Genomic DNA, 22,511 nt, shown 5'->3' on the forward strand with positions numbered 1-22,511 from the left:
TTCGGACAGGCCTGCGGCCTCGGCATCCCGACCCCTCCAGTGCCCGAGACTTTCGGGGGGAAGGACCCCACAGATCCAGAAGGGCTCGGGGGAGCAGCCTGCTAGACCACCAATGAACATGGAAGTTCCTGCGGTACTGGCATCATCCTCGTCATCACCAGACGAGGCTATGGAGCCGCCTCACCCAGTTCCTCAGGATGGCGCTAAGGCACACCAGGAACTATTGAAGAGGGTTGCATTTAACCTGGGGCTCCGGGCTGAGGAGTTGGAAGAACCTTCGGACTCCTTGTTTGATGTCCTCTGCTTCTTGGCCCCTGCCAGGAAGGCCCTTACTCCTTCATGAGGGGGTATCAAAGATTACCACCACCCTGTGGCAGACTTCCTCCTCCTTGCCCCCATCTCTAAAAGGGTCGAATGCAAGTACTTTGTGCAAACAAAAGGGCATGAGTACCTATACTCCGACCCGGCCCCCAATTTCCTTGTGGTTGAGGCGGTTAACCACAGAGAGAGGCAAGGCCAACCAGGGGCTACCCCCAAAAATAAAGACTCAAGGCTGGATCTTTTGGGGCGTAAGACTTATTGTCTTCCAGCCTGCAACTGAGCGTGGCCAATCACCAGGCCCTCCTTGGCTGCTATGATTACAACATGTGGCAGGCTATGGGCAAGTTCCAGGCTTCGCTTGAGGAGGGCACGACAGCAGCCAGAGCAGCCCTCCAGGCGGCTTCTGATGCGGCGGACTCCAGCCCACACCATGGCCTCTGCCATCTCCATGCGGCAAGCTTCCTGCCTACTCCTCCCAGGCTTATCCACCAAGGCTCAGCGGTCGATGCAGGAACTTCCCTTCAATGGCCAGGCCCTATTTGCAGAACAGACTGATACCAAGCTGCATGGTTTAAAGGACTCCCATACCACTCTGAAAATGCTGGGGTGGTACGTCCCAGGCCCAGCACGTAAGCAGTTCAAAGTGCAACAGCCTCAGGGACAAAGGAGCCAGCCTCAGCAGGACCTGCCTCACAAAAAGGCCAAGCGACCGTTTTGAGGGTGCGCCGGAGGGCGACCTACCAGACCATTCCCCAGATCCATCTTCCCTGTTTTTTTCCAACCGCCTTTCCCTTTTCCTCCCTGCATGGACCACAATAACCCCAGACCGTTGGGTCCTGAACACAGTGGTGCAGGGCTATACCCTTCAGTTTCTTTTTATCCCCGCCCCCCCTTCAGGGATCCTTCACAGGAGGTCCAAGGTTTGCTGCAGATGGGGGCGATGGAGGAAGTTCCTCTAGAGTACAGGAATGGGGGGGGGCGTTTATTCACAATACTTTTTAATCCCAAAGGCCAAGGGCGGTCTGCATCCCATTTTGGACCTGCGAGACCTCAACAAGTACCTAAAGAAGCTGAAGTTCTGCATCGTCTCCCTGGCCTCTATCATCCCCTCCCTGGATCCAGGAGACTGGTATGCCGCCCTTGACTTAAAGGATGCATATTTTCACATAGCGATCTTCTAAGGGCACAGACGTTTTCTCCATTTCATGGTGAGATCGGTCCACTATCAATTTACGGTCCTCCTGTTTGGCCTGGCGACTGCACCGAGAGTGTTTACCAAGTACATGTCGGTGGTGGCGGCTTACCTCAGGCGCTGGGGTATCCAGATCTACTTGTACCTCGATGGCTGGCTCATCAAGGGCAGCTCCAGGTCTCCGGTGCAAAGGGATGTTGCGGTGCTGCAAGCCACTTGCCACTCCCTGGGTCTACTGGTGAATGACAAAAAGTCCACGTTCATGCCAGTGCAAAGGATAGAATTCATTGGAGCGGTGCTCGACTCAACCTGCGCGAGAGTGTTCCTGCCGCTAGAAAGCTTTTGGGCCTTGACAGACCTTATCACAGAGGTATCTGCATTTCCTTGGGCTGGGCCACGCATATGCTGGGCCACATGGCAGCTTGCACGTACATTGTCCACCATGCCAGGCTCGGGATGCGGCCCCTACAGCAGTGGCTGACGACTGCCTTTTCCTAGTCCATGGAGTTGATGTCAGATGCCTTGGCTGAAGTGCGCACCTTGGAGATCTCCATACCCAGGGTATGTGGTCCTTGGGGGAGATGGTGCTCCATATAAACGTCAAAGAACTCAGAGCGGTTTGATTGGCATGCAGCATCTTCCTACCTCACCTGTCAGGCAAGGTGGTGAGAGTCCTGACAGATAACACAGCCTCGATGGTCTACATCAACAGGCAAGGGGGAGCGTGCTCATCGCCTCTCTGCCAAGAGGCACTCTGGCTCTGGAACTTCTGTGTCAACGATGAGATCCACCTGGAGGCTTGTCACCTCCCTGGCGTCAAGAACACGCTAGCGGATCACCTCAGCAGGGGGTTCTCCTCTCACCACGAGTGGTTGCTCCACCAGGATTTAGTCTACATGGTCTTCCAGAGGTGGGGAACTCCCCAAATGGACCTGTTCACCACCAGGCAAAACAGAAAATGTCATCGGTTTTGCTCTTGGCAAGCTCTGGGCGATGCCTTCTTCCTGTCTTGGTCAGGGGGCCTGATGTACGCATTCCCTCCGATCCTTCTCATCACCAAGGTCCTGGCAAAGATCGAGAGAGACAGGGTGCGGGTTATCATGAGTGCCCCAGCGTGGCCTTGCCAGCACTGGTTCGGCACACTCATGAACCTATCAGCGGTCCCTCCCTGGCCCCTGCCCAACCGACCGGACCTTCTGTCACAGGACCATGGTCGGCTGATACACCCCAACCTCTGGTTCCTCAACCTCTCGGCGTGGATGCTGCATGACTGAACCCGGAGGAGCGGACCTGTTTAGAGCAGGTCCAACAGGTCCTCCTCGGAAGTAGGAAGCCCTCAACTAGACTGACCTACCTGACCAAGGGGATGAGGTTTTCCCACTGGGCCTCCGAGTGTGGCCTCTCTCCCTTGTGATCTTCCATACAGGCTGTCCTAGACTACCTGCTTCATTTGAGGAACCAAGACCTGGCACACTCTTCTGTTAGAGTGCATCTCGTGGCCATCTCAGCTTTTCACCTGCTGATCCAAGGACAGACGGTGTTTTCCCGTGACATGACTGTCAGATTCTTGAGAGGGCTCGAGAGATTCTTCCCGCAGGTACGGACTCCTGTCCCACAATGGGATCTTAACTTGGTCCTCTCTAGGCTCACAGGCCCACCCTTTCAGCCGCTGGGTTCCTGTTCCCTTTCCCATCTGTCATGGAAGGTCACATTCCTGGTGGAGGTGACATCGGCGAGACGAGTCTCTGAAATTAAAGCCTTGACCTCAGAACCGCCGTACGCTGTCTTCTACAAAGACAAGGTTCAGCTGCGGCCCCACCCAGTCTTCATATTGGTGTCGTCCTTCAATATGAACCAGGACATTTTCCTCCCAGTGTTCTGTCCAAAACCACACAAGACTAGTGAAGAGAGGCGTCTTCGCATGCTGGACGTCCAAAGGGCCTTGGCTTTTTACTTAGAATGTACCAAGCCTTTCCGTAAACCAATTCAGTTCTTCATCGCTACAGCGGATAGGATGAGAAGGGCCTTCTGGTGTCATTGCAGAGGATTTCCAATTGGATTATCTCATGCATTAGGACCTGTTACGAGCTGGTGGGGGTTCCGCTACCGCCGATTGTCAGAACCCACTCGACTAGAGCACAGGCGTTTTTGGCAGCCTTCCTGGCGCACATCCCTGTACAGGACATCTCTAGAGCCGCAATGTGGTCCTCCGTCCATACGTTCATGACCCATTATGCCATCACTCAGCAAGGCAGGGATGATGCTGGGTTCCACAGAGCTGTGTTGCAATCTACACGTCTGTGAACTCCTACCCACCTCCAGGGGTATTGCTTAGGAGTCACCTAATATGGAATGGACATGAGCAAGCACTGAAAGAAGAAAAGAAAATTACTTTTTCCATAACTGGTGTTCTTCGGGATGTATTGCTCATGTCCATTCCACGACCCGCCCTCCTCCCCTATTGTCGGAGTTTCCAGCAAGAAGGAACTGAGGGTGGGGGGAGCTGGCAGTGCCCCTTATACCGTGCCATGCAGGCACCACTCCAGAGGGCGCCAGAGCAGGTCCCCTATGGATACTACTGACAGAAGAACTTCTGGCACTGGTGCATGTGGCGAGCGCACATACCTAATATGGAATGGACAGGAGCAACACATCTCGAAGAACACCAGTTACGGAAAAGGTAACTGTCTTTTTTCTGCCCCTTTCTTTTGTAGTCCAGTTAACCTTGGAAATGGATTCTTCTCAGGGTTACCCCTCAAAGCAATATTTATTCAAAGAGTGAAGAAGGTGACATGGAGTCTGGTGGCGAAGGAGGTTCCATGTTCTTTGTTCTCACCTATGTTTACTGAAATGCAGTTTTCTTTGTCTCCTGCCATCTCCTCTCCCTACTGTCTCAAGGACCCTGTTTACTACTTATATGTAAATTGAGGTAAACGGACCATTTCTTCATTCAGGATACTTCTGTCTAGGCCGGGCTGCATAGTTTGAACATATCTTAAGAACATCATACAGGGGGATTTAATAATTTTATGTATATTATTTCACCATGATATTATTGACCAGTGAGTTTAGTTTTCAAATGGTATGTCATAAAGCATATTTTGTACAAAGATTATTATAACAGCATGTAGGGTGTGAATACAGGGGTGCTTTTGGTCACGGTTCCAAGGTATTTGACTTAATACCACATGACATCTTGATTTTTTTTTTAAACTTGCATTATATGGAGTTAACCAGGAACAAGTTACACATTAGATGTGTTAAAAATTGGCTCAACTGATGGATCTAAAAATGTAGTTGTTAACTGGAGATATCAATGGTAGAGACTGTTTCTAGAAGGGGTCCCCAGGAATTGGTTCTTGGTCCAATGCTATTTAATATTTTTATCAACTATCTAGACAAAATTAAATTTTTGATAAAGTTGTCAAATGACTCAAAGATTGGTAGGGTGGAAAATAATGAGGAGGACAGGTGACTGTTACCAAGTGATAGGGATCACCAGTAACATTCATACAAAATGCATTTTAATAAGTCAAATACAAGGTAATGCATCTGAGAACAAAGAATACAGGTTATATCTACAGGATGGGAAAAACTGTCATGACTCAGAGAAGGACTAAAGGGTCATCATAGATCAGTGGTTTTCAACCAGGGGTATTTGTATTCCTGGGGGTACGCAGCAGTCTTCCAGGTGGAACATCAGCTCATCTAGATATTTGTCTAGTTTTACAACAGGCTACATAAAAAGTATTAGTGAGGACAGTACAAACTAAAATTTCATACAATGACTTGTTTGTAGTGCTTTATATACTATACATTGAAATGTAAGTACAATATTTATATTCCAATTGATTTATTTTATAATTAAATGGCAAAAATGATAGCAATTTTTCAGTAATAGTGTGCTGTGACACTTCTGTATTTTTGTGTCTGATTTTGTAAGCAGTTTTTAAGTGAGGTGAAACATGGGAGTATGCAAGACAAATCAGACTCCTGAAAAGTGTACAGTAGTCTGGAAAGGTTGAGAATCACTGTCATAGATTATCACCTTACCATGAGCTTTCAGTCCAATGCTGTGGCAAAAAGAGCTCATGCAGTCCTTGGATGTATAAAAAGGGGACTATCAAGTAGAAGTAGAAAAGCGACCTTGTCTCTATACACTGCATTGGTAAGACTGACTACCATCTTGAAGTGTGGACACCAGAACTGGATTCTATAAGGAAGTGGAAATGCTGCAGAGAGTTCAAAGAAGGGTCAGAAAAATAATCAGGAAGCTGGAAAGTAAGGAGTCTCTCTTCTTTTTGAAAAGAAGATGGAGAGATGATGTGATCACTGTGTCTAGGCACTTACATGTGGACAAGAGGTCTTCTAGTGGGGGACTTTTCAAGCTTGCTGACAAAGGTATAACAAGAGCCAGTGGCTGGAAGTTGAAGTTGGACAAATTCAACCTTGAAATAAGATATAATTTCCTAGCAAACAATGGAACAGCTTACCAGGTGATGTGGTGGACTTCCCAATGCTCTGAGTCTGTAAGATTAAATCAAATACCTTTCTAAAATATATCCTTTAATTTTGGTCTGGGAGAAATTCTATAGCTGGGGAGTACAGGGGATGCAGAGGGAGAGGAAGGTGTTGTCAGGCTGGAGGTGCCTTCTGGCTTTGGAATCTAGGACTCTCATCAGTCCCCCATTCATCCCCTTCCTTCATGCATAATGGGGAAAACAGGATTGTCTGCATTGCTCCTAACATACTCGTTGCAGCTCTGCATTAAGACAATGACTATAATCAAATTTTGTGCGTCTGTGCATCAGCTGATCACCTGCAAGGATCAGGAAGGAATTTTCCCCCCAGTGCATAATTAGATATATTGGTTTTTTTACCTTCTTCAGAAACATCAGAGATTGGCCACAACTGGAGATGGGACACCAGGCAGGATGAACCAGTACTTAAGTGATACAGAGAATTCATTTTAAATGCCTGCTGGTGTCTTGCTCACACGTTCAGGGTCTAACTAATTGCCAGATTTGGAGTCAGGAAGGAATTTCCCCTCAGGGTCAGATTGACAGGGATGTAGGGATTTTTCACGTTCTTCTGCAGAATGGGGCATGGATCATCTGCTGGGAAGATCTGGGCAGATGTCATTTAATCAATTTCCTGCCATTGCCGGGGCCGCAGGCATTGGTGGCACCTAAAACTCTCCTGGTCTCTGCCAGTGGCACAACAGTTTAGTCTTCTGAGGAGTGAATGAACGCTATAGAAGTATTTGAATGAAATTTAATGGCCAGAGATATCTAGTCTGGCTTCTTTATATCACTGTCCCTTCTGGCCTTATACTTTGTGAAACTATAGTTTGTTGTAAGCAAAGAAATCCTAGGCTGCTGATGACGTGGTTCATGTAACCAGTCTGCTGTGCTGACAAGCAAAGTGTTGATGAAATGTATATAGGATAGGGCCAGCTCATCAGAGTTGTGACCCAGCATGTTATCATGCCACATGAGAAATTAGTTTCATACTAAGCTTGGGCCCTCATGTCTCATGCTAGGAACTAATAAGTTAGTGCAAACTCCATGCCCTTTTTCCAAATTATATCTCTTTTGCTTACCTAGGAGTAGAGTTGACAGATTGTAAACATGGCAATTTCTTCCAGCTCTCCTTGGTTAGACAGCAGGTCGTAACAACACAGTGGAAAGGAGAAGAGAGATTTGGAAACCTGGAGTAGTAGGGGACACAATGAACATATGTCAGGCCCTGAGGAGGAGGTGAAAGGATTTCAAAGAAAAACATGTATTTGTACAGTCAAAAATAGGCAGGACTCTTCAGTATAACTTCCAATTACAGCAGTCTGTTTGCCTCTGTACTTAGTAGTAGATGGTTTATACTATTTTATCTCAGATTCCCCAAAGTCTCATCATGAGAAAAAGCAGCTAGCAAATGCTTTTTTTAATCTTAAAATTTACCACCACCAACATTGGCAGAAATTGCCCAAGAAAATTGTGAGCTATTGTTATAGCAGACAGTGGAGGAGAAGCTGCAATTCAGGGGCAAAACACTAATTGCTGGAGACCATGACCAGCTGCTTGAATAAAGGAGGGATACAATGATTAAGTCCAGACTTATCTCAGTTTTGTGGCTCACATTTGCAATATGCAGTGGCTTATTTTTATTTGGGTTCCATGTTAGTATCTAGTTATGTGCCTGTGTCTCATAGACTTTAAGGCCAGAAGAGACCATCTAGTCTGATCTGCTGCACATCGCAGGCCACAGAACCTCACCCACCCACTCTTGTAATAGGCCTATAACCTCTGGCTGAGTTACTGAAGTCCTCAAATCTTGATTTAAAGATTTCAAGTTATAGAGAATCCACCGTGTACTCTAGTTTGAACCAGGAAGTGACCTGGTGGAGGAGTTGCATTGTATGTAAGAGAGCAGTATGATTGCTCAGAGCTCCGGTATGAAACTGGAGAAAAGCCTGTCAAGGGTCTTTGGGTTTAGAGGCGAGAGCAACAAGCATGATGTCATGGTGGGCATCTGCTATAGACCACCAGCCGAGGAGGATGAGGTAGACGAGGCTTTCTTCGGACAACTAACAGAAGTTTCCAGATCCCAGGCCCTGGTTCTTATGGGGGACTTCAATCACTCTGATATCTGCTGGGAGAGCAATACAGCAGTGCACAGACAATCCAGGAAGGTTTTGGAGAGTGGTGGGGACAACCAGAACCAACTAGGGGCCATGCTCCTCTTGACCTGCTGCTCACAAACAGGGAAGTAGATGTGGTGGCAATCTGGGCAGCAGTGATCATGAGATGGTCCAGTTCAGGATCCTGACAAAAGGAAGAAAGGAGAACAGCAGACTACAGACCCTGGACTTCGGAAAAGCAGACTCAGGGAACTGATGGGCAGGATCTCCTGGGAGGCTAATATGAGTGGGAAAGAAGTCCAGGAGAGCAAGCTGTATTTTAAAGAAGCCTTATTGAGGCCAAAGCACAAGTGGAGTTGTAGCTAGCAAGGAATGTAAAGAGTAACAAGAAGGGTTTCTATAGGTATGTTAGCAACAAGGAGGAGGTCAGGGAAAGTGTGGGACCCTTACTGAATGGGTGAAGCAACCTAGTGACAGATGATGTGGAAAAAGCTGAAGAACTCAATGCTTCTTTGGCCTCGGTTTTCACAGACAAGGGAAGCTCCCAGACTGGGCAGCACAGTATGGGGAGGAGGTGAGCAGTCCTCAGTGATGAAAGAACAGGTTAAGGACTATTTAGAAAAGCAGGACATGCACAAATCCATGGGGCTGGATGCAATATATCCGAGGGAGTTGGCTGATGTGATTGCAGAGCCATTGGCCATTATCTTTGAAAACTTGTGGCAGTTGGGGGAGGTTCCGGACTATTGGAAAAAGGCAAATATAGTGTCCATCTTTAAAAAAGGGAAGAAGGAGAATCCAGGGAACTATAGACCGATCAGCCTCACCTCGTTCCCTGGAAAAATCATGGAGCAGGTCCTCAAGAAATCTATTTTGAAGAACTTGGAGGAGAGGAAGGTGATCAGGAACAGTCAACATGGATTCAACAAGGGCAAGTCATGCCTGACCAACCTGATTGCCGTCTATGATGAGCTAACTGGATCTGTGGATATGGGGAAAGCGATGGACATGATATACCTTGACTTTAGCAAAGATTTTGATATGGTCTCCCACAGTATTCTTGCCAGCAAATTAAAAAAGTATGGATTGGATGAATGGATGGACTATAAGGTGGATAGAAAGCTGGCTAGATCGTCAGGCTCAACAGGTAGTGACCAAGAGCTCGATGTCTAGCTGGCAGCCGGTATCAAGCGGAGTGCCCCAGGGGTTGGTACTGGGGCCGGATTTGTTCAACATCTTCATTAATGATCTGGTGATGGGATGAATTGCACCCTGAGCAAGTTTGCGGATGACACTAAGCTGGGGGGAGAGGTAGATGCGCTGGAGTGCAGGGATAGGATCCAGAGTGACCTAGACAAATTGGAGGATTGGGCCAAAAGAGAGATGATGAGGTTTGACAAGGACAAGTGCAGAGTCCTGCACTTAGGACGGAAGAATCCCATGCACTGCTACAGGCTGGGGCCCAACTGGCTAAGCGGCAGTTCTGCAGAAAAGGACCTGGGGATTACAGTGGACAAGAAGCTGGATATGAGTCAACAGTGTGCCCTTGTTGCCAAGACGGCTAAAGGCATTTTGGGCTGCATTAGTAGGAGAATTTCCGGCAGATTGAGGGAAGTAATTATTCCCCTCTATTTGGCACTGGTGAGGCCACATCTGGAGTATTTGTGTCCAGTTTTGGCCCTCCCACTACAGAAAGGATGTGGACAAATTGGAAAGAGTCCAGCAGAGGGCAACAAAAATGATCAGGGGGCTGGGGCACTTCACTTATAAGGAGAGGCTGAGGGAACTGGGCTTGTTTAGTCTGCAAAAAAGAAGTGAGAGGGGATTTGATAGCTGTTTTCAACTACCTGAAGGGGGGTTCCAAAGAGGATGGATCTAGACTGTTCTCAGTGGTTGCAGATGACAGAATAAGGAGCAATGGTCTCAAGTTGCAGTGGGGAAGGTCTAGGCTGGATATTAGGAAACACTATTTCACCAGGAGGGTGGTGAAGCACTGGAATGGGTTACCTAGGGAGGTGGTGGAATCTCTATCTGTAGAGGTTTTTAAGGCCCAGCTTGACAAAAAGCCCTGGCTGGGATGATTTAGTTGGTGTTGGTCCTGCTTTGAGCAGGGGATTGGACTAGATGACCTCCTGAGGTCTCTTCCAACCCTAATCATCTATGTCTATGCTGCAGAGGAAGGCGAAAAAAATCTCAATCTGACCTGGGGGGAAAACTCCTTCCTGACCCCAAATATGGTGATCAGTTAGACCCTGAGCATGTGGGCAAGACTCATCTAGGAAAGAATTCTCTGTAGTAATTCAGAGCCCTCCCACTCTATTGTCCCATCTCTAGCCATTGGAGATAATTTGCTGGTAGCAGTCGTGGATGGGCCATATGCCATTTAGCCAATCATTTCATCCCCTCCATTAAAATAATCAAACTCACTCTTAAAACAAAAGTTAGGCTTTTTGCCCCCGCTACTCCTTTAGGTAGGCTGTTTCAGACTTCACTCCTCTGCTGGTTAGAAACTTTTGTCTGATTTCAAGCCAAAACTTATTGATAGCCAGTATATATCCATTTGTTGTTGTGTCAACATTGGCCCTTAAATAACTTTGTTTTTGTTTAGGTCCTCCAACAAAACAGATGGTCGATGGACACCTCAACCAGCATCTCCAGATCCTGGATTTAATTGCCTTAATGACTTTCTCTATATGCACCCTTCTATGGGATCTCACAGCCCTGAGCCTTTTAACATTCTGCACCCCCTCTCTATAAAGAACAGGATTAGAGTGCCGCTGTCCTGCACTGAGGACACCAGACTCTCCCCAGAAATACTAAATGAAGTAATACAGGTGAGGGACATTTATTTCCTTTCTACTGTACTTACATATATTCAGGGCTGAGAGCATAAAATGTTTAGCCGTATGGAGTGGAAATCCATCAACCTCATGAAAAAACTCGTAAAAAATTGTTAGTCTCTAAGGTGCCACAAGTACTCCTGTTCTTTTTTTTGAAATGTTTATGCCATCTTGGACTCAATGAGAATGAGAATTCTTCACAACTGCTTTAAAAGTTCTTGAGAGAGACAAGTGGGTGAGGTAATATCTTTTATTGGACCAACTTCTGTTAGTGAAAGAGACAAACTTTTGAACTTCAGTGAGCTCTTCTTCAGGCTTTGAAAGCTTGTCTCTTTCAAGCAACAGACAGTTGTCCAGTAAAAGATATTACCTCATCTACCTTGTCTCTTATGGTAAGACCAACATGGCTACAACAGTATTGGAAAACTTTAAAGTTATTTTCAGTTTAAAAGACCTATTTGAATGTAGACCAAAACACAAACATGAGGACCTCTATAAAGAAACTACTCCAAAGTGGTAGCAATGAAACAATGTGACATGATTTTGTGAGGCACAGGGATGCTCATGGCTAGCCACAGATCTGCCCACTTCTTTACAGTGCTGGTACTGGAATTCAGTTTTGTGTGAACTTCACAGAATTTCTTTGGAGATTGTAAAGCTTTGTATTTGAAACAGAGCATCTCTTCCTGATCCTACAGTGAAGTCCCACTACATTTGTGACATCACACTAAGATTATATATACATACTCATATAAATGTGAGTGTTGAAGCATACTCCAGTACATATGTCCCTTTGTAACACAGCAGTCTGCATGTTCTGCTACCTGAAATAAACCTAAACTTAGTGCTAAGTTAAGATTTTTTTTTTAACACTCAAGATCAGAGTTAGTTTGTGATCCACTGTCACTGAATTGGCTCAGTTTAAGTGTCTCCAGAGTTATGTTGGTCAAGGGATTGGGAATGGAATAAAAAGCTATCCTACTTCTAGGCCACCAATTTAAATCCATTCTAAATCCTAGTGATTGAAAGCTAAGTGACTTGTCCTGTTTGATAAAATTAAGTGGCCTTTGTGAAATGATTGGTCCTGCAGCCCATTTTCATTGGGCAGGTATCCACCCTACAAGCCACTTCATAGATTCTCCATCCTTGTTAGCAGTTTCTGTAGAAAGATCAAGGACTGAGTGCACAGGTGCCGACTTTTCCTTTTCCCTGGCGGTGCTTAGTCCCCACTTTGCCCCGAGACTCCACCCCTTCCCCTAAGGCCCCGCCTTTGCTCTGCCTCTTCTTGCCCTTGCTCCGCCCACTCCTCCAGGGCTCACCCTCACTCCCCCACTCCACCCCCTGCCTGAGGCCCTCACCCACCCTCCTGCTCTGTACCCTCCCCCAAATCCTTCCCCATGCCTCCAAACAGCTGTTTGGTGGCTGTGCTGCCCCCATCAGCTGTTTGGCAGTGGTGGGGAACAGCTGTAGCCGGTGGGAGCTGAGAACCCACTTTTTTTTTTTTCTCTCCTTCCTGTGGATGCTCCAGGGCTGGAGCACCCATGAGTTGGCGTCTATGTCTGAGTGTACCATAGGGACTGAACTCCCCTCTCACCCTTAGAGATGATCCTTCCAGGTCAGGCATTTGAGATTGAAGAATCTCATTGCTGCTTTCTGCGCCAGACCTGTTCTGAGTACAGGCACTAACTTTACTTTTTAAATGTCTTTTGAAGTCACTGGGGTTGTGGAAGAACTTCCTCAACGATCAAGGAGGTAAGGAGCTAGGAGGGTAGTAGTCTTGATCCCAACAGAAAAATGATTAGCTGGGACTAAGAATATAAATGCGAGCTCGCGTATCACAGTTCTATGCTGCATAACTTCTGTTGCTTATCGAAACTGTCTGCATTACTTCAGTACCCTGTTCCAGAGAGAAGAGCCTGAGGTTTAAATTGAAGCGTGAGGTCTCTTTAGGGATGTAGGGAGAATGAATATTGTCATGTCCTATAACGGGCTAACTCTGGTTGTTTTTTTGGTTTTGTTTTTACTTTTTTAAAGAAAAAAGAATGAGGAGTACCTGTGGCACCTTAGAGACTAAGAAATGAATTTGTTTGTCTCTAAGGTGCCACAAGTACTGGTTCTTTTTGCTGATACAGACTAACATGGCTACCACTCTGAAATCTGGGTTTTCTGTACCAATCCTTCTTTCTCTCTTCTCTCTCCCCCACAGAGTGTACAACCGTGGGAACCACGTACATTTCCTCTTTCAGACACAGCATACCAAGCTCTTCTGGAACAGCCAAGTGAAGATGGATGCAAGCAGTCAGGAGACTTTCAACAGTGGGACTCTAGCAACAAGCAGGGTATCAGGACTAACAGTATAGACTCTGGCATATCTAACTCCAGGGAGCCACGTGTTTCAGATATGGACCTGCAAACAGAGGGCAATAGAAGCTTGGAGGTGTTCACAGACCAGCAATGCTTCCCAGGAAGGCTGTTCAACAACAGATGAACACCTGATTTATGTGATGTGTTGTTAGGCACATAGTTTATTTCAGAATCAAAAGCTTGGCTGATGAGCTGGTTCAGAGGAGCACTGGCAGTGAATGGTGCTGCCATGCCTGAGACCTAGGTTCAGAAGCAGATTTTGGGCTCCCACGTCCCCCGATTGGGAAGAGTTGGGCACACTGCAGAAATAAGGTGCTGGACCTCTGAGAGGACAGTGCTGTCCAGAAAAAACAACTGGTTTACTCTGGAGAAAAGGGATCAATTGCCCTGCTGGCAAGAAGGTTAGGTGCTGCGACAGTTGCAGCAGCCCAGGATAATGCAGAGAGAGATGGTGGGTTACAAAACAAAACAAAAAAATGAAAATCAAACAAAGAGGAAACTAAATTGGCTGTTCTAACTTTAATTGTTCAATATTCAAACATCTCTATCTGGAAAGGGTGCCCCCTGGCTGCACATCCAGTCTTCAGTGGCTTTTTGTCTAGTGTGTCATGGTGGAGCAGGAATAGGAACAGATTTCCAAGAGATCAACTGATAAACACCTGAAAAGGTATGGGGAAGTCTAACAGTGCTGCATGGCTTTTATTTTTAAATGCAGCTATGAAAACAAATCCTTTATTGAGAGTATGTGAAAACCAGGTTCCCTTGGCCTTGCACAAATAACGTTTGTATCAATTGCCTTCAAATAAACTACAAATCATTTTCATGCTGTGGATGTTTTCATTTATTTAGAATATATTCTCACTGTAATGAAACTGACAGGATGGATGGAGATCAATCTCTAACTTGTTCACAGCTTTTTCTCAATTGTTCTCTATCATGGATCTCAGCTGGCAAAACTGTGTAAAGCAAAACTACTGGGGAAAGAAAATACCATAGATTCATTGTACAGAGGGGGTACAGCTCTCAACTAGCAGATGGTAGGAAGGGTGTTGAGCCATTTTTGGGGAGCCCTTCTGGAAAATGATGGGTCAGAATGCTGCCCTTCCAGAACATGTAGTACTTTTTAATACCAACATTTAGAAAGGGGGCTTGGAAATGTGTTAAGGTAACACAGTGGTAACATGTCCAACTTCATTTGACATGCATCCTCCTTTTTACTTTCCCACTTCGAATCTCTGCCCTTTGCAGATGGTATGTTTACATCCCAGGACTAATGGAACTAAACAGTTAGCCCACTTTTTTTAATGAACCCCAGTTTGATAAATAGCTTACTTATTGTGCTGCCATTGTAAATCGTCTATAAGGTCAGTATTTCTAAGTTATTCCTGGATAGCCGGACATCATTGCTCTTCTGAGTTTCCAATGGTGTCCTTTCAGGTATTCTCTCCTCCCCTGAGCTGGGACATTCAGAAGGAAATAGGAATATAGGAAAGCAATGATCAAGGCAGGGACTGTATGTATGTACAATGGGACCCAGATCCTGATTAGGGCCTCTGAATGGTTCTGTACTAAAAGTATTAAATAAAATAGTCAAATAGAAGGGCTGCCGTACTGAAATTTTGGAGGATAAACTTGGATGAGTAAACAATAACCTGTTTAAAAGGCAGCCCCACCATCTACCAGCTGCACCAAGCATAACTGGCCTTGCATTTAACAATGCAGTTGCATCCTATCCGGCATCTAGTGGGCAGGTCATTGAGATCTGATGGAGTCTCCATAGCTGCTGTAATGGGCTATAAGTGGCAGTAACTCACTTTTTGTTCCAGAAAAGCAGCAGAGTGAAATATTAAGGCAATGAGAAGAGGGATGACTAAGGAAGCCTCTGGGGAAACATTGTCACATTTAAACCCAATTCCCCTTTCACACACTTTGTCCCCTTCTTTTTGGGAGGTTTGAAAATGAAAAATTCCGAGAAACTTAAAATCCATCCTGTCAAATTCATATTTTTTTTCATAAGTTGATTATAAGCAACAAGCACAGAAACATTAAGTAAGAGTTCTCCCACAGAGACTGTCATCTTTTGTGTAATTGCTCTATATGTACTTTCTCCCTGTTTTTGGTATTTTTATTTTTGTGTTGTTTTGAGTGGATGGATGTTCTATGGATGAAGAAACATATTAGCAAACTCTGGGACTGTTTAAAGGGGCAAAATCTGTTTGGAAAGATGTTTCACAATAATGACTTCAAAGCACATCTGACTAAATGCTATGGTTATGAAAGCAAAATAAAACTTGAGGCTTATAGCAATCCATGGGCCAAGTCTTGCTTTTTTCCTGCAAATGTATGCATCCCCCTTTGTTCTCTTAATATCGTGGTATCTGATTACCTGATCCTACACAGCCATTGTGAGCACAGAATCGGAGTTAAGAATGCCGTCCTTTGTCAAACAGAGTAAGATCCCTAGTTGCTCTGCCCTGTCTGAAATTAACTAGATGATAGCAATGAAGACAACCACTTTCTGTCACATTTCTGCCCTATTTATCAAAATAAGGGACACACTTTTAGTATTAGAATAGCATACTTGGTTGGCTGGTGCAATCAGGAGAAAGGTTTTTTTTTTAGGGACTCCTACTCAAAAAGTGTGGAGAGGAGGGAGAAGACTTCCTTTTTATGGTGACCTTGGTAGAGGAAAAATGCTCTTGTTCGTTGTTAGTGATGGCTAAAATCAAACTGTATACACACCTATGTACACTGTCATTTGGTCATTTTGTGTGTGTAGCTGGTTAGACTCAAGCTTCCTCTAGACCAGCGGTTCTCAAACTTTAGCAACCCGAGGACCTCCATTTTGATTTAAAATTTTTCACGGACTCCCAAGCTGGCTTCTAATTTTCCCTGGGGGTGCTCAACCCCTGCTCAGCCCCAAGCCCCACCCCTACTACACCCCTTCTCCCAAGGCCCTACCTCTGCTCCACCCCGCCCCACCTCTCTCCGCCCTCGCCCCCAAGCCTACCCCATTCCCGCTCCTCCTCCTCCCTCCCAGTGTCTCCTACACTCTGCTGATCAGCTGTTCCATGGCATACAGGAGGCACTGGGAGGGAGGGGGGACGAGTTGATCAGAAAGGCCAATGGCCCCGTTGACTCGTGGACCCTCTGAACCCCAGTTTGAGAACCACTGGTTTAGACCATTAGAATCAGATGGTTGAACCATATGTCATAAGAAAGGTCATTTCTGCTAAATTGCAAAAGATTCAGTTTTAGCCTGTGACCTAATGTCATGAAGTGATACTCTCTGTACAGGTTATACACACATGATTCCAAGTTACTAGATTTCAGTTAAGGTCTGTCACTGAGCAGGAAGGAATTCCCACTACTTAAGAGATGGATCCACAATGAGATTTTGTGAGGAATGAGTTCTGACCATTTCCCCTTCCTTAGCCTATAGTAACTATATGTGACCTTTATTAATGGATTATAAAGCCATAAGGGACCATTGCAATTGTCAAGTCTGATCTGTATAACACAAACCATAGGACTTACCTGAATTAATTCCTGATTGAACTAGAGTAGATCTTTGTTAGAAAAGCATCCAACCTTGATTTTATCAATTTCCAGAGATGGAGAATTCACCATTACCCTTGATAAACTGTTCCACAGGTTAATAACTCTCACAGTTAAAACATTTCCACCTTATTTCTAATCTGAACTTGTCTGGATTCAATTTCCGTCCACTGGATCTTGTTATATGTTTGCTAAGTTGAAGAGCCCTTTATTATCAAATTTCTCTTTCCCCTGTAGGTACTCCTAAGTTGAGATCAAGTCACCTCTTGAACATTTTTATAAGACAAATAGACTTGAGCTCCTTGAGCCTAAAACTATAAGGGATGTGTTCTAGTCCTTTACTCATGGCTCTTCTCTGAACTGTCTCCAATTTATCTACATCCTTCTTGAACTGTGCACACCAGAACTAGACATAGTATTCCAGGAGCAGTCACACTTTTGCCAAAAACAGGTAATAGAAACTCCCTGCTCCTACTCAATGTTTCTCTGAAATTCCAAGGATCACATTAGCCCTTTTGGCCACAAGGTTGCACTAGGACCTCATGTTTAGCTGATTACCCTCAAGTCCTTTTCAGAGTCACTGCTTCCCAGGGTAGACTTCCCGGGCTGTAAGTTTGGACTACATTCTTTGTTCCCAGATGTATATGTTTATATTTGGCCATATTAAAATGCATCATGTTTGCTCTCCCATCTTACCAAGTGATCCAAATCAGTCTGTATTAATGACCGGTCCTCTTCATTATCACTCTCTCAATCTTTGTCATCTGCAAATTTATCAGTAATGATTGTTTTCTTCCAGGTCATTGATAAAAATATTAAATAGCATAGAGCCAAGACCTGATTCCTGCAGGATCCTATTAGAAAAAAACTGCTCCATGATTCCCGATCAATCAATTGCATCCGTTTAATGTGTCATGTTGATTCTGTATTGTTCTAGTTTCTCAGTCATAATGTTCTGTAGTACCAAGTCAAATGACTTACAACAGTCTAAATATATTACATTAACACTATTACCTTTTCACCCAAACTTGTAATCTCATCAAAAAGATACTTAGTTTGATAGGATCTACTTTCTATAAACCCATGTTGACTGGTATTAATTATATTACCCTTTTATTTTTTTAGTTTTTAGATGGATTATTGGCCCCAAGCTGTTTAACATTTTTATGAATGGCCTGGAAGAAAAGTTTCAGAGTAGCAGCTGTGTTAATCTGTATCCGCAAAAAGAACAGGAGTACTTGTGGCACCTTAGAGACTAACAAATTTATTAGAGCATAAGCTTTCGTGGACTACAGCCCACTTCTTCGGATGCATAGAAGAAGACGACGACAACAAAATCATTACTGATAAAACTAATTAGGTTTACCCCATTCCCCAATCTCTGTATCATCTCCAAATTTTTAAGATAGAACTTTATGAAAGGGGTTATTTGACATGGTGGCATGTGGTAGCATGGTACTGGACTCAATGACCCAGGAAGTTCAGTCTAGTCCTTTGTTCCTATATATCAGCCATTAATTATTTTACTTTCTTCCAGTCTCTGGAACTTCCCCATGTTCCAAGGCTTTTTTCAAAATCAATATTATGGTCCTGCTCTTTAAAAACTCTCAGATGCAAGTTTAGTGGACCTTGCTGACTTCTGCCTTTTCTGCATTAACAACAATTCCACCATTCCCATCTAGTAATGGTCAAATACTACTAAGATTCTTTTTGTTCCTAAAATACCCATCCTCCTTATTGACCTTAACTCGCTGGCTATAGATTTCTCCTTTTGCTTCCCTTATCGATTTTCTACATTTCTTAAATTCTGATTTATATACACCTCTACCCCCATATAACGTGACCCGATATAACACTAATTCGGATATAATGCGTTAAAGCAGTGCTCCGGGGGGGCAGGGCTGCGCACTCCAGCGGATCAAAGCAAGTTCGATATAACGCAGTTTCACCTATAACGTGGTAAGATTTTTTGGCTCCCAAGGACAGCGTTATATCGGTGTAGAGGTGTGTGTGTGTGTGTGTTAATAGCTGCTTTCACTTCACCATGGCTGATTCCTAATAATTGTTGTTGGTCAAGAACTAGTTGCAGATCTAATCACATCAGGCTGCTACTGGCAAAAAATCAGCATGGAATTCAGTCCCTCCATGCCAGAAGCTGGAGTGGCGCCTCGACTCCATGGTGCTCAATATGTGACCCTGCCGACTCGGCGCCGCCTCAGTTCCTTCTTACCGCCTGTGACAGTCGTCGGAACTGAGGTGTCTTGCTTTCGCAAGTGCTCCCCTAGTTCTTCTATAGCTCAGTGTATATAGTTTTCATAGTTTTAATAATTTATAGCTTATAGTTACGTAAATCTTAGTGTATAAGCGTGGGGAGTTCCCCACCCCAACTTTCCTGTTCCCCCTTGGGACTCGAGCATGCCTCAATCCCAAGGATTTAAACCCTGCAAGTCTAGACACTTGAGGAAACCTCCATGACTCTTTCCTCAAGTGTCTAGGGGAAGCGCAGCAGATGGACTGGTGCAAGATTTGCAACGGGTTCCGTCCCAGAACTAAAAAGAGCAGGACTTTTGTTTAAAATGGCTCCTCATGGAGGCGGCTCTGAGACCTCAGCCCGCCTCGGCCTGGCAGGATCTGGCGCCGAGTTCTTCTGTGCGGAGCGCTCTGGCCTCCGTAAGAAAAGCGGTGCTGGGAAAGGACTATGGGCACAGAGAGACTTAGCACCATTACTCCCTGGTACCAAAGCTGGTGGAGACTGCACGGCACTGGTCTCACTCCCCGGTGCTACAGCAGCGGCACTGGAAGGAAACAGGGCAGGGACCAACACCCTACACTGAGGTCTGCCGCCCTGGAAGTCGCCACTGGGGTGCATCCTACAGAGGAGCACCCAGCACCGAAGGTTCAGGAGCCAGCACCATCTACTTTGGCCCCGCAAGGTGGGGCCATTGAGTCCAGTGCTCTTAAGGCTCTCCGAGTCAGGTGGTGGGGGATGTGGACCTGCCATCCACCCTGGACACCTTTGAGCCCACGAGGGACTTAATCGCCATGACGGCACCATGGTCCCTGACGGCTTGAGAAAAGCCTCCAGCACCGTAGTGTGCGGCACTGTCTTGAGGCAAGCCCGCATAGTTGATGCATCCAATCGCATCTCCACAGCACTTGTCCCCAGCACCGGCAAGAAGACTCCCTGAGGGGAGTCCCACCACCGCTCTAGCTTGTGGCGCCGTTCCCAGTCTCAGCACCGCTCCCCACTGAGGCACCAGTACCCAACACGGCAGAGATCCCGCTCACAACACCACTTGATGTCTCAACGCCAGTCCATTTCGCGGCAGTGCTCTCCAGCGCAGCTCTGTTCGGCACCGCCCTGGCCTTTGTGGTCCCGGTCTTAGTCTTTGGACTCTGAAGAGGAGTCCTGGTACTCCAAACGTAGCCGGCACAGGTCAAGCCAGAGGTGGGTGCAGGGCCGTGGCCTGTGCAGTGGCCATTCTGGACCCCTTGGGCATACCACCAGGCCCAGGGGGCTCCATCCAAGGGCTCCCAATCCATGGTGTCCAAGCCGCAGGTGCCAGCAGCATTGGCCAGTCGCCCCACCCCTAAGGGTGCCAGGGTGACACTGGCCCCCCTACCTTCCCCAGAGCCAACCACCACTACCACAGTGGAGGTGGGGCAATTGGACCCAGCAGTTCAGGAGGGCCATCAGGACCCTTTACCCCCATTGGCGTCCTTGTCGTTCTCCCCGGTAACAGGGCCTTCCACCTCAGAGCAGCCCCCCCCAAAGACAACCGCGCCCACCAGGACCTGCTGCGCAGAATGGCACACAACATGGGTCTGCAGGCCGAGGAGATAGTAGAGCCGGAGGACCCTATGGTGGACATCTTGGCCCTGGAAGGCCCATCGAGGGTGGCTCTACCCCTCATTATGCAGAGAGAAACACCAGGAACTATTCATGGCATTCATCGACCTAACCAAGGCCTCTGACTCTATCAATCGTGATGCCCTGTGGAGGGTGCTGTGTAGGTTTGGCTGTCCACAGAATTCATTTCCATCATCAGACTACTCCATGATGGGATGACTGCCACCATTTTGTGCAATGGTTCAGAGTCCAAACCATTCACCATTTGCACCGTTGTCAAGCAGGGCTGTGTCATTGCTCCAACACTCTTCTCTATTTACCTTGCTGTGATCCTGATTCTCATTCACGACCGCTTTCCTAATGGAATCGGGACTGAGTATCGTATGGATGGCCAACTCCTCAATCTTTGATGTCTTGAAACAAAATCTAAGATCACAAGAATTGGCATCACTGACCTTCAGTATGCAGATGACTGTCGTTCTTGCACACACAGAGGCCGACCTGCAAAGCACCCTAAATCTTTTTGCAGATGCCTATCACAGCCTGGGTGTCTCTCTCAACACTGGGAAAACCAAGGTACTCTACCAGCCCTCACTTGCACAAACTAGTCTTTGTACTCCACAAATCACCATCAACGGAGAACCCCTGGAAAATGTGGACCATTTTCTGTACCTTGGCAGCCACCTCTCCCAAACAGCCAACATTGACACAGAAATTAAATACAGGATCTGCTGTGCCAGCACATCTTTTGGAAGACTACTCAAACGAGTATTCAATTATAGGGATCTACAAACAGGTACTAAGATCTTGGTTTACAAGGCAGTTGTCATCCCCACCCTTCTCTATGGGTGTGAGACATGGGTAACCAACAGACGGCATCTCAAGGGACTGGAGTTTTCCAGCAGCGCTGCCTCAGGAGGATTCTCAGGACCAGCTGGGAAGACCGACGCACTAACATCAGCATTCTCTCTGCAGCCAACATCAGCAGTGTAGAAACGCAGGTCATGAAATACCAACTCCACTGGGCTGACCACTATATACATATGCCTCCCGAAGGAAGTACTCTTCTCTGAGTTAAGCCAGGGAAAAATGGCTTGCGGAGGGCAGCGGAAGCATTTCAAAGACATACTGAAAGTACATCTTAAAAAGGGAGGCATCAACCCAATGAAGTGGGAGGATTTAGCACGGAACAGAATGCAGTGGCACCATATCATACACCAAGCCACACCTCACTTTGAGGAGAACAGATGTGATCATGAGACAGAGAATCGACAAAGGAGGGAAAAAAGGGCACAAGACTCCAGCCAACAACTATGTCTCCTCCAAGATTACATCTGTCACTTCTGTGGGAAAATCTGCAGGGCAAGAATTGAGCTCCTCAGCCACTTAAAAACTCACCAATGAACCCCCTTGGCAAACATCATTCTCGCATCAAGGGATAGCCGAAGAAGAAGACCCCTCTATAAAACCATCCAGGCCAACACAAGGACCCAATGGCAGACCCCTGGCTTCCATCCCTCCCACAGCAAAGGGTGTGGAGAGGAAATACTTCGTCCCATCTAAGGGGTATGCATACCACTACACCCACCCACAGCCCTGCTTGTTGGTGGTGGCTATGGTGAACAAACGAGAGAGGCAGGGGCAGCAGGGTCCTACTCCCAAATCAAAGGAGTCCACGCGGCTGGACCTTTTTGGATGCACGGTCTATTCGATCAGGGGTTTGAAACTCAGGATTGCCAACCAGCAGGT

At 46.3% G+C, this 22,511-nt stretch overlaps 1 protein-coding gene and 1 long non-coding RNA gene across 25 annotated transcripts in view; one reads left to right on the forward strand and one right to left on the reverse strand.

The window, feature by feature from the left end:
* The window catches only part of LOC101933332 (KAT8 regulatory NSL complex subunit 1-like), a 141,045-nt gene extending 125,384 nt beyond the window's left edge, over window positions 1-15,661 (forward strand). For 21 of the 24 annotated variants that reach the window (XM_042860751.2, XM_065586708.1, XM_065586711.1 and 18 more), the window contains 2 exons: window positions 10,759-10,984; window positions 13,197-15,661. In XM_042860751.2, coding sequence (XP_042716685.2) covers window positions 10,759-10,984; window positions 13,197-13,478 — 508 coding nt within the window. In that variant the 3' untranslated portion in view covers window positions 13,479-15,661. Of the gene's footprint in view, window positions 1-4,227; window positions 4,443-10,758; window positions 10,985-13,196 lie in introns of those variants that run through there. The other 3 variants (XR_010599080.1, XR_010599079.1, XM_065586700.1) reach the window with 3 other exon arrangements.
* LOC122174734 (uncharacterized) overlaps window positions 1-22,511 on the reverse strand; it is a 38,620-nt gene that overhangs the window by 1,716 nt on the left and 14,393 nt on the right. The window contains exon 3 of the long non-coding RNA XR_006176963.2: window positions 7,116-7,223. This is a non-coding gene — a long non-coding RNA (uncharacterized LOC122174734). The remainder of the gene's footprint in view (window positions 1-7,115; window positions 7,224-22,511) is intronic.

This window comes from Chrysemys picta, chromosome 2 (genome assembly GCF_011386835.1).
Source record: "Chrysemys picta bellii isolate R12L10 chromosome 2, ASM1138683v2, whole genome shotgun sequence".
Classification (NCBI taxonomy): Eukaryota; Metazoa; Chordata; order Testudines; family Emydidae; genus Chrysemys; species Chrysemys picta.